This window comes from Nerophis lumbriciformis, linkage group LG22 (assembly GCF_033978685.3).
Source record: "Nerophis lumbriciformis linkage group LG22, RoL_Nlum_v2.1, whole genome shotgun sequence".
Classification (NCBI taxonomy): domain Eukaryota; kingdom Metazoa; phylum Chordata; class Actinopteri; order Syngnathiformes; family Syngnathidae; genus Nerophis; species Nerophis lumbriciformis.
In genome coordinates, this window is record NC_084569.2 from 18,536,987 (window position 1) to 18,550,293 (window position 13,307).

The window sequence follows — 13,307 nt, forward strand, 5'->3', positions numbered from 1 at the left end:
TTTGTCGTAGCTACTTCCTGTCAACTTTGTTTTCACTTTATTGAAGTGTGCATGTAAAGTGACATGGAGGCCACATTAGGGCTGTGCACGTTTACACTGGAGTCAGGTCAAAATCACATTTTACTTGCAGTGTAAAGTCAGCTGGAAAAAAATCCAATTCGGACAACTTTGCCCTGCAGTGTAAATGTCAAAGTCAACAGTTTCTGAGACTATAAAAATGGGACCCATTACCTCCCTGCTTGGCACTCTGTTTCAAGGGTTGGAATTGGGGCTTAAATCACCAAAAATGATTCCCGGGGGCGCGGCCACCACTGCTGGGTCGGGTTTGGTTTTTGGAATTGGATTGCATTATTATGGTATTGCTGTGTATTGTTTTGTTGGATTGATAAATAAGAATAAATAAAATAAAATAAATTTAGAATTATAATTTTTTCCCACACCCCTAATATATACAGTATATATATATATATATATATATATATATATATATATATATATATATATATATATATATATATATATATATATATAACCTATATATATTTGTTCATATAACATTTTCATTCATTATTAGAAGTGGATATTAAGAATATGTGAAAGTTCAACTTCTACTTTGTTTATCTTTGTGACGACCGCCTTAAAGTTTTGTAATCAATCAGAAATATCAAGTAGCTAAAATGCGCCAAACATGAATAAGTGTGGAGAGAGGTTTTTTTTGCATTTTTCCCAAAATGATTTGCAATGGATTTAAATGGGTGTGATTTTGGATTTTTTATGGTGGTTGACTGTTTTTAAATTAAATTATATTTACAACGTTCAGTGAGCAGGTTGTGTTATGTCTGATATGTTGACTTTTTTGCACCATGACTAAGGAAGGTTGTTTGGATTCGGTCATAAACAAGCTGCGCTCAATGGTCACCGGGCTAAGTCGTCCCCAAATTGGTGACAAGTATGCTCTTATCAAACCCCCAGATATTTAAATTTCATATGATAACACCCTGCCTGACCAGATTGCTTGTTGACCTTGTGCTGTCTCACAGGGAAAATTGAAGGTGCCACAATTGGCCTGCGGGTCATAATTTGGACACCAATTGTCCAGAATTAACTTTCACCAGTTTATAAAGGATGCACCACCAGCAGCAGGTTACATTTAGTATGTCAATATAGCTTCATTAGCTGGTTAGCTTTTTGTGATTAATGCGCCGCTGAAAATTGTTTTGCCTGCGTTAGTGCTTATAATAACAATATCGCTAATATTTAGTTAATATACAGTTCACTAGATGTTAATGGAGTACTGTTGGCGGGTTTTGGATGTTTTTATAGAGGGTTTTGAGGGCGGAATAGACGAGCCCGTGTTGACACCATTGTTTTTACAATTTAGAATTCATGAAAAAACAAAAACATATATGTCTTATACATAAGGATTGTGAATGATAAACAGCACATCCCTTTCCCATTTTTGCATACATCCAGTATGACTGATCTGAGTTCTCACCGTGATGACATCACAACGGAAATTGACGAAGCCTTTTTGAGCGGTAAATTCTAAACGGCCGTTTGATATTGTGGCGTTTTGTGGATGCTTAGACGATATTTTCACATGTTTTGCGGACTGGAAATATCATTGGATATGGTTTTTTAATGGATAAAATTAAACCCATTTCAACATATAAATAGCATTTATTTTTCCATTATACTGGTACTTTATTTAAAAAAAAAAGAGAAAAAAAAAGCTGACCCTCACGGTTCAAACTCATGTCCATTGTATCATCCAGGAAAGAAGGAAAAAAATCTTGATTTTGCCGGAAAAATGGAAGGGTAGAGAGGAAATGGCACTGCAGTGAAAAAAGTTACTTTATTATCTAAAAATGTGTAATATTAAAAAATGTAAGTGATGATTTTGTATCAGTAAATTTAGTCTATTGTTTTGTCTTTGTGTCTTTTCTCAGCTCTATGGGGCCAAGTTGCCGTGGAAACAAGTTAACGAGCCCTAATTGAATATATGTAGAAACTTGACCAGAAAAATACTCTGGTTCCTGCGTGTTGTTTTAAATGACATTTATTGTCTGGGTGCTTTAGTGCAGACACATCACACAGAAAGACAAAGTGCTCTAGTTTTCCTAAGTTATATATACAGAAAGTGTTTGCTGGGTGCACACACATTTTTCATTAAAAACGTCACAGACAGGTGTGTGCAAAGGTGAAATCAATCCTCCACTTGTGCAAGTGTGGGAGGAGCCTGCAGCAATAAAAGGCTGCTCATCCACCCTTGTCCAGAAAGGACATCAGAATTTTTGCCTGCTGAACTTCTTTTCCCCAAAATTGTCTCTTCTTAGCTCCATTTTCTTCCATGATGAGTTGGATGAAGTGTTGTGTGTTCCCCCTGGTGCTGCTGTGCATGTGGCAGCTGCAAGAAGGAGCACACGCCTGCAGTTGTCCTCTCACGCATCCACAGACCGCCTTTTGCCAGTCAGGTGTCGGTAAGTGAGATCCTGCTTTTAAATGTAGGACTGATGTCAGTTGACTCTGCTTGAATTTGAATCACTTTTATGATTTTACCAAACAGATGAAGACTGACCGAGGCTTTTGTGGTTCTTAAAGAGTTTGTTGTAATTCTAGTTTTTTCTGTCTTTCTAGTCATCAGGGCAAAGGTGGTTGCAAAAAAAACCGGCGTTGGTAAATATAACGACGTCAAGTATGACATCCAACACATTGCGGTGATTATGAGGCATTAATACAAATTAATGAGGTTTATGCATGAATCAACATTTTCTTTTGGTTATTTGATTTTCCAGACATTCAGAGGCCCTAAGAAGCTCTTTGGTACCATCTACACTGCATCCAACTCTGCAGCATGTGGTGTGAGTCTGACCAGAGGTGTAGAATATTTGATCACAGGTAAGCATCTTATATGCTGGTAGATCTCAAAAGGTTTTATTTTTCCAGCATGAAGATGATGGAAGTGAGTTTGAGTCACTTGTTCATCACAACTTTCATCAACTGTAACGCTGTTTTGACTGAATAATTCAAATGTTTGACTTTAGAACTGAAGGTTTTGGCTTTTGAGATTCAAAATTTCGTTGCAAAATATGCTAGTGTGAAATGTACATGCTGTAGTTTAAATTAAGTTTATGTAAACATTGATATAAAATGTAACAAAGCCTAGTTAAAGTGGTGGACTTGTGCCCTTTGAGACACTTGTGATTAAGGGCTATAGAAATAACTTTGATTTTACCATAGGCTGACGATATCTAAGTGGGGCATATTCTCTGTTCGGCTTTTTCGTCACCCATATTTCCCTCTTTTAGGGCGAATGAGATCTGACGGGTCTCTGTACATCTCATTGTGTGACTACATTGTTCCCTGGAAAAGCAGCCACACGATCCTGGTGGAGCGTTATTCAATGGGCTGTGATTGCAAGGTAAGCAAACCTAACGGTCATCATTTCCAAGAATTTGTTCAAACCTAATCGGGTTTTATCCTCCAGATCACTCGCTGTGAATCTGTCCCGTGTGGGATCAGCGGCCCGACTGAGTGCTTGTGGACGGAAAAGCTGTTTGGTGATTCAGGGCAGGACAAACAATGTGCGTGCATCAAGAGAAGAGATGGTTCTTGTGTCTGGTACAAGGAGGCCGCCTCACCCACAAAGGGTTAATGGATTAAAGACTCCAAAATCCCCACCTTGCAGGAAAAAAAAATAAAAATCACAACTATTTAAAGCAATGCAGTGTCTTTTACTATGTTGAGTTTGCATGCTTTTAAAATGACAATCATGAGTTCAAAAATGTCCGTCTTTGCAGTACATATATTATGATTTCCCAATCAAATGAATAAATATTATTTTTTTTAAAAAGGTGACTTGTCAGCCACAACACTGTCACCTTGTCCTGCAGGAAAGAACCTAGGATAATTTAATTTTTGTCATTTTAATTTTTATGTCATTAACTCATGTTCTCAAAGCACTTTTCATATGTTGTAAAAGCATGTTTCACATTGTCATCCCATTGGGTTGAGTTTTGAAGTGTATTTTTTTTGTTGAGGGTTTTTAAAATGGCAATTTGTTCAGCCATTGGTGGTGTCAGGTCTATTTTACGGAGGCTTGAGCCTCAAACTTTTCAGTTTTACTAAATGCAGGAATATGAATTAGAAAATAACCTGTTATTTTTCCCTATTACTCATTTGAAGACAGTACTTATATGTTCCATCAGTAACACCCGCATTACTGTATGGAAAACCCAGTCCACTTTTTCACTGTTACCATAGCAAGGTCGAGCAGGATATCGTTAAGGCTAGTTCAGTGCGTTGAACACTGCTGGGTAGGTTATCCAATTCAGCTTTTTTTTTTTTGTCAAATCTGATTTTGTATAGGCCACATTACAAAAAAGTATGTCCAGACTCCAATGTGAATGCAAACTGACCCGAACACAGACTTGGCACTATGACGTCCTGCGGTGTTTACTGAAGTAAACATGCTTCAATTCTAGTCTCAGTATTGGCACATTTGTGGCTATTTTAAGGATTCTGTGCAATCAAAGGCCTTGTTTACATTGCAAATCTGATTATTTTGCCCTCAAGTGATATATTTTTTTTTTGCCAGTCCAAATTCTTCAAAGTTCTTTAGCGCCGCCCTAGTGGCTCTCTGGAGCTTTTTCAGAATTGTATGAAAAATGGAAAAAGAGGGGGAAATCTATTTTTTGTTTTAATATGGTTTCTGTAGGAGGACAAACATGACACAAACCTCCCTAATTGTTATAAAGCACACTGTTTATATTAAACATGCTTCACTGATTCGAGTATTTGGCTAGCGCTGTTTTGTCCTACTAATTTTGGCAGTCCTTGAACTCACCGTAGTTTGTTTACATGTATAACTTTCTAGGACGTGTTTTATGCCACTTCTTTTTCTCTCTCATTTTGTCCACCAAACTTTTAAGGTTGTGCATGAAAGGTGAGTTTTGTTGATGTTATTGACTTGGAGTGCTAATCAGACATATTTGGTCACTGCATGACTGCAAGCTAATCGATGCTAACATGCTATTTAGGCTAGCTATATGTACATATTGCATCATAATGCCTCATTTGTAGGTATATTTGAGGTCATTTAGTTTCCTTTAAGTCCTCTTAATTCAATTCATATCTCATGACACACTATCTGTATGTAATATGGCTTTTAATTTTTTGCGGCTCCAGACAGATTTTTTTTGTATTTTTGGTCCAATATGGCTCTTTCAACATTTTGGGTTGCCGACCCCTGTACTAGGTCATAAAATCAGTGTCAGTTGAGTCGGTCCATAGGTTGCCTGTAGGGATTTTTAATGTCCAGCAGATGTCAGTATTTAGTGACACAGTATTGACACAGTATCAATACAGTTTTGCAATGTGTCGAAACGCTTCATGACGCCTCATCAACCCATCACCAGTGATTGGTCATTTCTATGGACACAGAAATTACGTCACCTAAAATTCCATTTACGGCACATAGTAATGTCATAATTCAGCTCTGAGTGTGACACTAAATATTCAGTCCTACACTTCACTGAAAGTGTGAGTAAGACGCTTGATAACTAACTTTTAAGTGCAGCTTTCAGCGAATAATTTTTTTAATCATAAGTCAACTCTTAGCAGACTTTTTAGGAGTAATTCTAAGACGCTTGATAAATACGGCCCCTGAGCTCCTGCTCAGGACAGAGATCCTCTTCTGGCAGAGACAGACAGCAGAGTGTCAGATAGTGATGGGTCCGGCAACACCGATGCATCGGCGCATGCGTCGAGCTCATAGATGAAAACCCTGCGTCGGTGCGCGTACCGCTTTTAGAAAGTCACGTGACCGATCATGAGCTGTTTTGGTCACGTGACCGATACGCGAACTGTGTCGCACTCCCGCCTCCTCTGTGCCCTGTGAGTGGGTCTTTTCTACAGCCGGAGAAATAATAACGAAGAGAAATCGTCTAAAATGTAATACGTCGGAAAAACTTTTTTTTTTTTTTTTTTTATGAAAATGTGTAAAAAAATAAAATTAAAAAAATTCCCAGTCCACAATCATCCACAACACGTTCTCTTAGATTTCCATGTTATGATACATGTTCACATTATTTATTGACTGTATCTAAAAAAGATAAAAATATATTTTTATTTAAATGAAGATATGAAATAATCCTAAATGAAATACAATGACTTGGTTTATATTATTGTATATACTAGGGCAGGGGTCACCAACGCGGTGCCCGCGGTCACCAGGTGGCCCGTAAGGACCAGATGAGTAGCCCGCTCGCCTGTTCTAAAATTAGCTCAAAGAGCAGCACTTACCAGTGAGCTGCCTCTATTTTTAAAATTGTATTTATTTACTAGCAAGCTGGTCTCGCTTTGCTCGACATTTTTAATTCTAAAAGAGACAAAACTCAAATAGAATTTGAAAATCCAAGAAAATATTTTAAAGACTTGGTCTTCACTTGGAATAAGCGGTAGAAAATGGATGGATGGATGGGTCTTCACTTGTTTAAATAAATTCATTTATTTTTTTACTTTGCTTCTTATTACTTTTAGAAATACAATTTTAGAGAAAAAATACAACCTTAAAAATGATTTTAGGATTTTTAAACAAATATACCTTTTTACCTTTTAAATTTCTTCCTCTTCTTTCCTGACAATTTAAGTCAATGTTCAAGTAAATTTATTTTTTTTATTGTAAAGAATAATAAATATTTTAGCTTCTGGTTTTTCGACAAAGAATATTTGTGAAATATTTCTTCAAACTTACTATGATTAAAATTCAAAAAAATTATTTTGGCAAATCTAGAAAATCTGTAGAATCAAATTTAAATCTTATTTCAAAGTATTTTGAATTTCTTTTAACATTTTTGTTCTGGAAAATCTAGAAGAAATACTGATTTGTCTTTGTTAGAAATATAGCTTGGTCCAATTTGTTAAATATTCTAACAAAGTGCAGATTGGATTTTAACCAATTTAAAACATGTCATCAAAATTCTAAAATGTATCTTAATCAGGAAAAAATACTAATGATGTTCCATAAATTCTTTTTTTAATTTTTTCAAAAAGATTCAAATTAGCTAGTTTTTCTCCTTTTTGTCGGTTGAATTTTGAATTTTAAAAAGTCGAAATTGAAGATAAACTATGTTTCAAAATTTTATTTTTTATTTTTTTCGTGTTTTCTCCTCTTTTAAACCGTTCAATTAAGTGTTTTTTTCATCATTTATTCTCTACAAAAAACCTTCCGTAAAAGGAAAAAAAAAATGTACGACGGAATGACAGACAGAAATACCCATTTTTTTATATATATAAATTTATTTATTTAGGTATTCTTGTTTAACTCACACTTACTTGTAACTTACAAATGACAATATATTTATTTATTTAAGTGTGTATCAAACTGGTAGCCCTTCGCATTAATCAGTACCCAAGACGTAGTTTTTGGTTTCAAAAAGGTTGGTGACCCCTGTACTAGGGCATAAAATCAGTGTCAGTTGAGTCGGTCCATAGGTTGCCTGTAGGGATTTTTAATGTCCAGCAGATGTCAGTATTTAGTGACACAGTATCGACACAGTATCAATACAGTTTTGCAATGTGTCGAAACGCTTCATGACGCCTCATCAACCCATCACTAGCGGTCTGTGGATGCATGAGAGGACAACTGCAGGCGTGTGCTCCTTCTTGCAGCTGCCAGGTGGCACAGCAGCACCAGGGGGAATACACAACACTTCATGGAAGATAATGTAGCTAAGAAGAGACAATTTTGGGAAAAGAAGTTCAGCAGGCAAATATTCTGGTGTCCTTTCTGGACAAGGGTGGATGAGCAGCCTTTTATTGCTGCAGGCTCCTCCCACACTTGCACAAGTGGAGGATTGATTTCACCTTTGCACACACCTGTCGGTGACGTTTTTAATGAAAAATGTGTGCGCACCCAGCAAACACTTTCTGTAAATATAACTTAGGAAAACTAGAGCACTTTGTCTTTCTGTGTGATGTGTCTGCACTAAAGCACCCAGACAATAAATGTCATTTAAAACAACACGCAGGAACCAGAGTATTTTTCTGATCAAGTTTCTAGATGTATTCAATTAGGGCTCGTTATCTTGTTTCCACGGCAACTTGGCCCCATAGAGCTGAGAAAAGACACAAAGACAAAACAATAGACTAATAATAGTTTACTGAAACAAAATCATCACTTACATTTTTTAATATTACACATTTTTAGATAATAAAGTAACTTTTTTCACTGCAGTGCCATTACCTCTCTACCCTTCCATTTTTTCGGCGAAATCAAGATTTGTTTCCTTCTTTCCTGGATGATACAATGGACACGAGTTTGAACCCGTGAGGGTCTGCTTTTTAAAAAAAAATTTTAACAAAGTACCAGTATAATGGAAAAAATAAATACTATTTATATGTTGAATTGGGTTTTATTTTATCCATTAAAAAACCATATCCAATGATATTTCCAGTCCGCAAAACATGTGAAAATATCGTCCAAGCATCCACAAAACGCCACAATATCAAACGGCCGTTTAGAATTTACCGCTCAAAAAGGCTTCGTCAATTTCCGTTGTGATGTCGTCACGGTGAGAACTCAGATCAGTCATACTGGATGTATGCACAAATGGGAAAGGGATGTGCTGTGTAACATTCACAATCCCTATGTATAAGACATATGTTTTTGTTTTTTCATGAATTCTAAATTGTAAAAACAATGGTGTTAACACTATTCCGCCCTCAAAGCCCTCTATAAAAACATCTAAAACCCGCCAACAGTACTTCATTAATATCTAGTGAACTGTATATTAACTAAATATTAGCGATATTGTTATTATAAGCACTAACGCAGGCAAACTAATTTTCAGCGGCGCATTAATCACAAAGAGCTAACCAGCTAATGAAGCTATATTGACGTACTAAATGTAACCTGCTGCTGCTGGTGCATCCTTTCTAAACTGGTGAAAGTTAAATTTGGACAATCGGTGTCCAAATTACGACCCGCAGGCCAATTGTGGCACCTTCAATTTTCCCCGTGAGACAGCACAAGGTCAACAAGCAATCTGGTCAGGCAGGGTGTCATCATATTAAATTTAAATATCTGGGGGATTGATAAGAGCATACTTGTCGCCATTTTGGGAACGACTTAGCCCGGTGACCATTGAGCGCAGCTTGTTTATGACCGAATGCAAACAACCTTCCTTAGTCATGGTGCAAAAAAGTCAATACATCAGACATAACACAACCTGCTCACTGAATGTTGTAAATATGTATATTTTTAAAAACAGTCAACCACCATAAAAAATCAAAAATCACACCCATTTAAATCCATTGCAAATCATGATGGGAAAAATGCAAAAAAAACTCTCTCCACACTTATTCATGTTTGGCGCATTTTAGCTACTTGATATTTCTGATTGATTACAAAACTTTAAGGCGGTCGTCACAAAGATAAACAAAGTATCAATCAATCAATCAATCAATGTTTATTTATATAGCCCTAAATCACAAGTGTCTCAAAGGGCTGCACAAGCCACAACGACATCCTCGGTACAAAGCCCACATAAGGGCAAGGAAAAACTCACCCCAGTGGGACGTCGATGTGAATGACTATGAGAAACCTTGGAGAGGACCGCATATGTGGGTAACCCCCCCCCCCCCCCCCCCCCCCCCCCAGGGGAGACCGAAAGCAATGGATGTCGAGTGGGTCTGACATAATATTGTGAGAGTCCAGTCCATAGTGGATCCAACATAATAGTAAGAGTCCAGTCCATAGTGGGGCCAGCAGGACACCATCCGAGCGGAGACGGGTCAGCAGCGCAGAGATGTTCCAGCCGATGCACAGGCGAGCGGTCCACCCCGGGTACCGACTCTGGACAGCCAGCACTTCATCCATGGCAACCGGACATGTGCCCCCCCCCCCCCCCCCTCAAGGAAAAGGGGAGCAGAGGAGAAAAGAAAAGAAACGGCAGATCAACTGGTCTAACAGGGGGGCTATTTAAAGGCTAGAGTATACAAATGAGTTTTAAGATGGGACTTAAATGCTTCTACTGAGGTAGCATCTCTAACTGTTACCGGGAGGGCATTCCAGAGTACTGGAGCCCGAATAGAAAACGCTCTATAGCCCGCAGACTTTTTTTGGGCTCTGGGAATCACTAATAAGCCGGAGTTCTTTGAACGCAGATTTCTTGCCGGGACATATGGTACACTACAATCGACAAGATAGGACGGAGCTAGACCGTGTAGTATTTTATACGTAAGTAGTAAAACCTTAAAGTCACATCTTAAGTGCACAGGAAGCCAGTGCAGGTGAGCCAGTATAGGCGTAATATGATCAAACTTTCTTGTTCTTGTCAAAAGTCTAGCAGCCGCATTTTGTACCAATTGTAGTCTTTTAATGCTAGACATAGGGAGACCCGAAAATAATACGTTACAGTAGTCGAGACGAGACGTAACGAACGCATGAATAATGATCTCAGCGTCGCTAGTGGATAAAATAGAACGAATTTTAGCGATATTACGGAGATGAAAGAAGGCCGTTTTAGTAACACTCTTAATGTGTGACTCAAAGGAGAGAGTTGGGTCGAAAATAATACCCAGATTCTTTACTGATTCGCCTTGTGTAATTGTTTGGTTGTCAAATGTTAAGGTGGTATTATTAAATAAATGTCGGTGTTTAGCAGGACCGATAATCAGCATTTCCGTTTTCTTGGCGTTGAGTTGCAAGAAGTTAGCGGACATCCATTGTTTAATTTCATTAAGACACGCCTCCAGCTGACTACAATCCGGCGTGTTGGTCAGCTTTAGGGGCATGTAGAGTTGGGTGTCATCAGCATAACAATGAAAGCTAACACCGTATTTGCGTATGATGTCGCCTAGCGGCAGCATGTAATTACTAAAGAGTTCAGGGCCAAGAACCGAACCCTGAGGAACTCCGCACGTTACCTTAACATAGTCCGAGGTCACATTATTATGGGAGACGCATTGCATCCTGTCAGTAAGATAAGAGTTAAACCACGACAAAGCTAAGTCTGACATACCAAAACGTGTTTTGATACGCTCTAATAAAATATTATGATCGACGGTATCGAAAGCAGCGCTAAGATCAAGAAGCAGCAACATAGATGACGCATCAGAATCCATCGTTAGCAGTAGATCATTAGTCATTTTTGCGAGGGCTGTCTCCGTAGAGTGATTTGCCCTGAAACCGGATTGAAAAGGTTCACAGAGATTGTTAGACACTAAGTGTTCATTTAGCTGCTGTGCGACAATTTTTTCGAGGATTTTCGAAATAAAGGGAAGGTGGGACACCGGTCGGTAGTTTACCATGAGGTCAGGATCAAGGTTAGGTCTTTTGAGCAGAGGATGAATAACCGCTTTCTTGAATGCTAGGGGAACAGGGCCAGAGGAAAGTGATAAGTTTATAATATTTAGCACTGATGGACCTAATAATACAAAAAGCTCCTTGATAAGTTTCCCAGGAAGTGGGTCGAGTAAACATGTTGTTTGTTTTATTCCACTTACACGCGTAATAGTTCCTCTAATGTTATTTCATCAAAAAGAGAGAGACTATTTTGTATTGCAGTATCCATCGTAGATACAGTTGTATCTGTGTTAATAGAACCCAGTTGTAGCTGGGGTGCGTTGTCTTTTTTTTTTTTTTTTTTTTTTTTTTTTTTTTTTTTTTTTTTTTTTTTTTTTTTTTTTTTTTTATGTCCTGTCCAGCTTCTCAGGCAAATCATATAGTTGATGTAGATGCCCATGTCGACTGTTCAGATTTACTTTACAAAAGAGAAGTGTAGGATACTTCTCTTGTTGCCTTATTTGTATTTGACTTTATTAAATGTATTTATATTATCATTTAGTGCAGCCGGGCCGGAGCAGGAGGGGATAGAAAGAGAAAAAAAAAGAAGACAGAGGGGGAAATTGTGGGGACAAGAGGGGGATTAGACAGAGAGACAAAAACAACAACAGCAAACAACAACAACAACAACAATAGAGCAACATCAGCAAATATGACATGTACAAATATGATGGTAAAAGTAATAGCAAATAAGCAGTTAGCGAAAAATAAAAAATAATACAGAAATGACAATGAGCATTATTACACTACAAATGGATCAATACAAATACCAATAGAAATAGCGCTATTGATAATGAACAATACCAATAATTTACCTTTATTATCAACAATACAGTTGTTTAAATGCAACAATACATATACGTAATGATAACTTGAGATACGAAAGAATGCAGAAAAATGGAGGGGGAGAAAGAGAAGCAACCTACATTAACCTTGTAGATTGTTATAGTCACAATAGGTTAAGCTTTGTCAGTGTGCCATGTGTTACACCCAGTTTACCCTAGGGCAACAACGTTAATATATGTTTGATGAAACGTGATTATGTGCATGAGTGTAAGTATGCATATGTACTTGTATATGTACAGAATGTGTATATGTGTTTGTACAATGAATGTATATGTACAGAATGTGTATATGTGTTTGTACAGTGAATGTATATGTACAGTATGTGTATGTGTATGTTTGTATATTGAATGTGCGTGTGGATGTACGAACATTAGGTAGGTAAATATGTACTGTATTTGTGTATGTATGTGGGAGCGTAGGTACCTATGTACGTATGTGAGCATACGTGAATTTGCATGTACAATACATTCGACTCCCAGAGTGCGTGGGAGCCAGAGCACGGCCCCATCACCCCCGAGAGCCCAACCCACAAACAGGAGGCGTGGTGCCCAGGGAACCAGGGACCACCGCCCCCACGCAGCCAAGCCGGCCAGCGACAGGAACCCCAGAGCCCGACCCACCGTACCGCCCACAAGGGCCAGCAGCAGGCCGCAGACAGACGCACCCGGCGGAGGACAGGGCACGAGAAAAGCAGGGGACAGCCAGACCCCAAGCCAGCGAGAGACCACACCCCACACGGGCAGAAAGGCGAGACGCCCCGCCCGAAGGACCCAGAGACTCCCCGCAACCGGACGGGAAGACCGCCCCCGCCCCACCGGCAACCGGGCCCCCACGAGCCCACCCCCCACCCCCGGAGAGCGCGGCGAGGCCAGCCCCCGGCCACTCCACCCAAACCGGCCGCCGCAGGACCACCCAGGCACAGGGCCACGGGAACCACCCACCCCACCCGCAGGGACCCCAACGATGGAGATGGAACAACCAGCAACCGCCCCGCCGAGCCCCCCCCTGAGGGAGGGGAAAAATAAAAAAATAATATTAATAAAATATATTTTAAAAATAAATAAATAAATAAATAAATTAATTAATTAATTAATAAAAAAAAAAAAAAAAGAAT

General features: G+C 38.8%; 1 protein-coding gene across 1 annotated transcript; it reads left to right on the plus strand.

Annotated features, from left to right (window-relative positions):
• The first annotated feature begins 2,267 nt into the window (after positions 1 to 2,267).
• LOC133615057 (metalloproteinase inhibitor 2-like) lies at positions 2,268 to 3,723 on the plus strand. Its single transcript, XM_061973398.2, has 5 exons — positions 2,268 to 2,480; positions 2,638 to 2,717; positions 2,796 to 2,898; positions 3,309 to 3,421; positions 3,488 to 3,723. Exons 1-5 carry the CDS (start codon positions 2,351 to 2,353, stop codon positions 3,653 to 3,655), a joined length of 594 nt encoding a protein of 197 aa, XP_061829382.1. The 5' UTR covers positions 2,268 to 2,350; the 3' UTR covers positions 3,656 to 3,723.
• Positions 3,724 to 13,307: the final 9,584 nt, after the last annotated feature.

Bases quoted from the DNA above. Each gene is read 5' to 3' on its own strand.
- LOC133615057 (XM_061973398.2), top strand. From the start codon at position 2,351: ATGATGAGTTGGATGAAGTGTTGTGTGTTCCCCCTGGTGCTGCTGTGC. The intron at 2,718-2,795 runs GTGATTATGAGG...TTGATTTTCCAG, and splicing joins ATGACATCCAACACATTGCG to ACATTCAGAGGCCCTAAGAA. The intron at 3,422-3,487 runs GTAAGCAAACCT...TTTATCCTCCAG, and splicing joins CAATGGGCTGTGATTGCAAG to ATCACTCGCTGTGAATCTGT.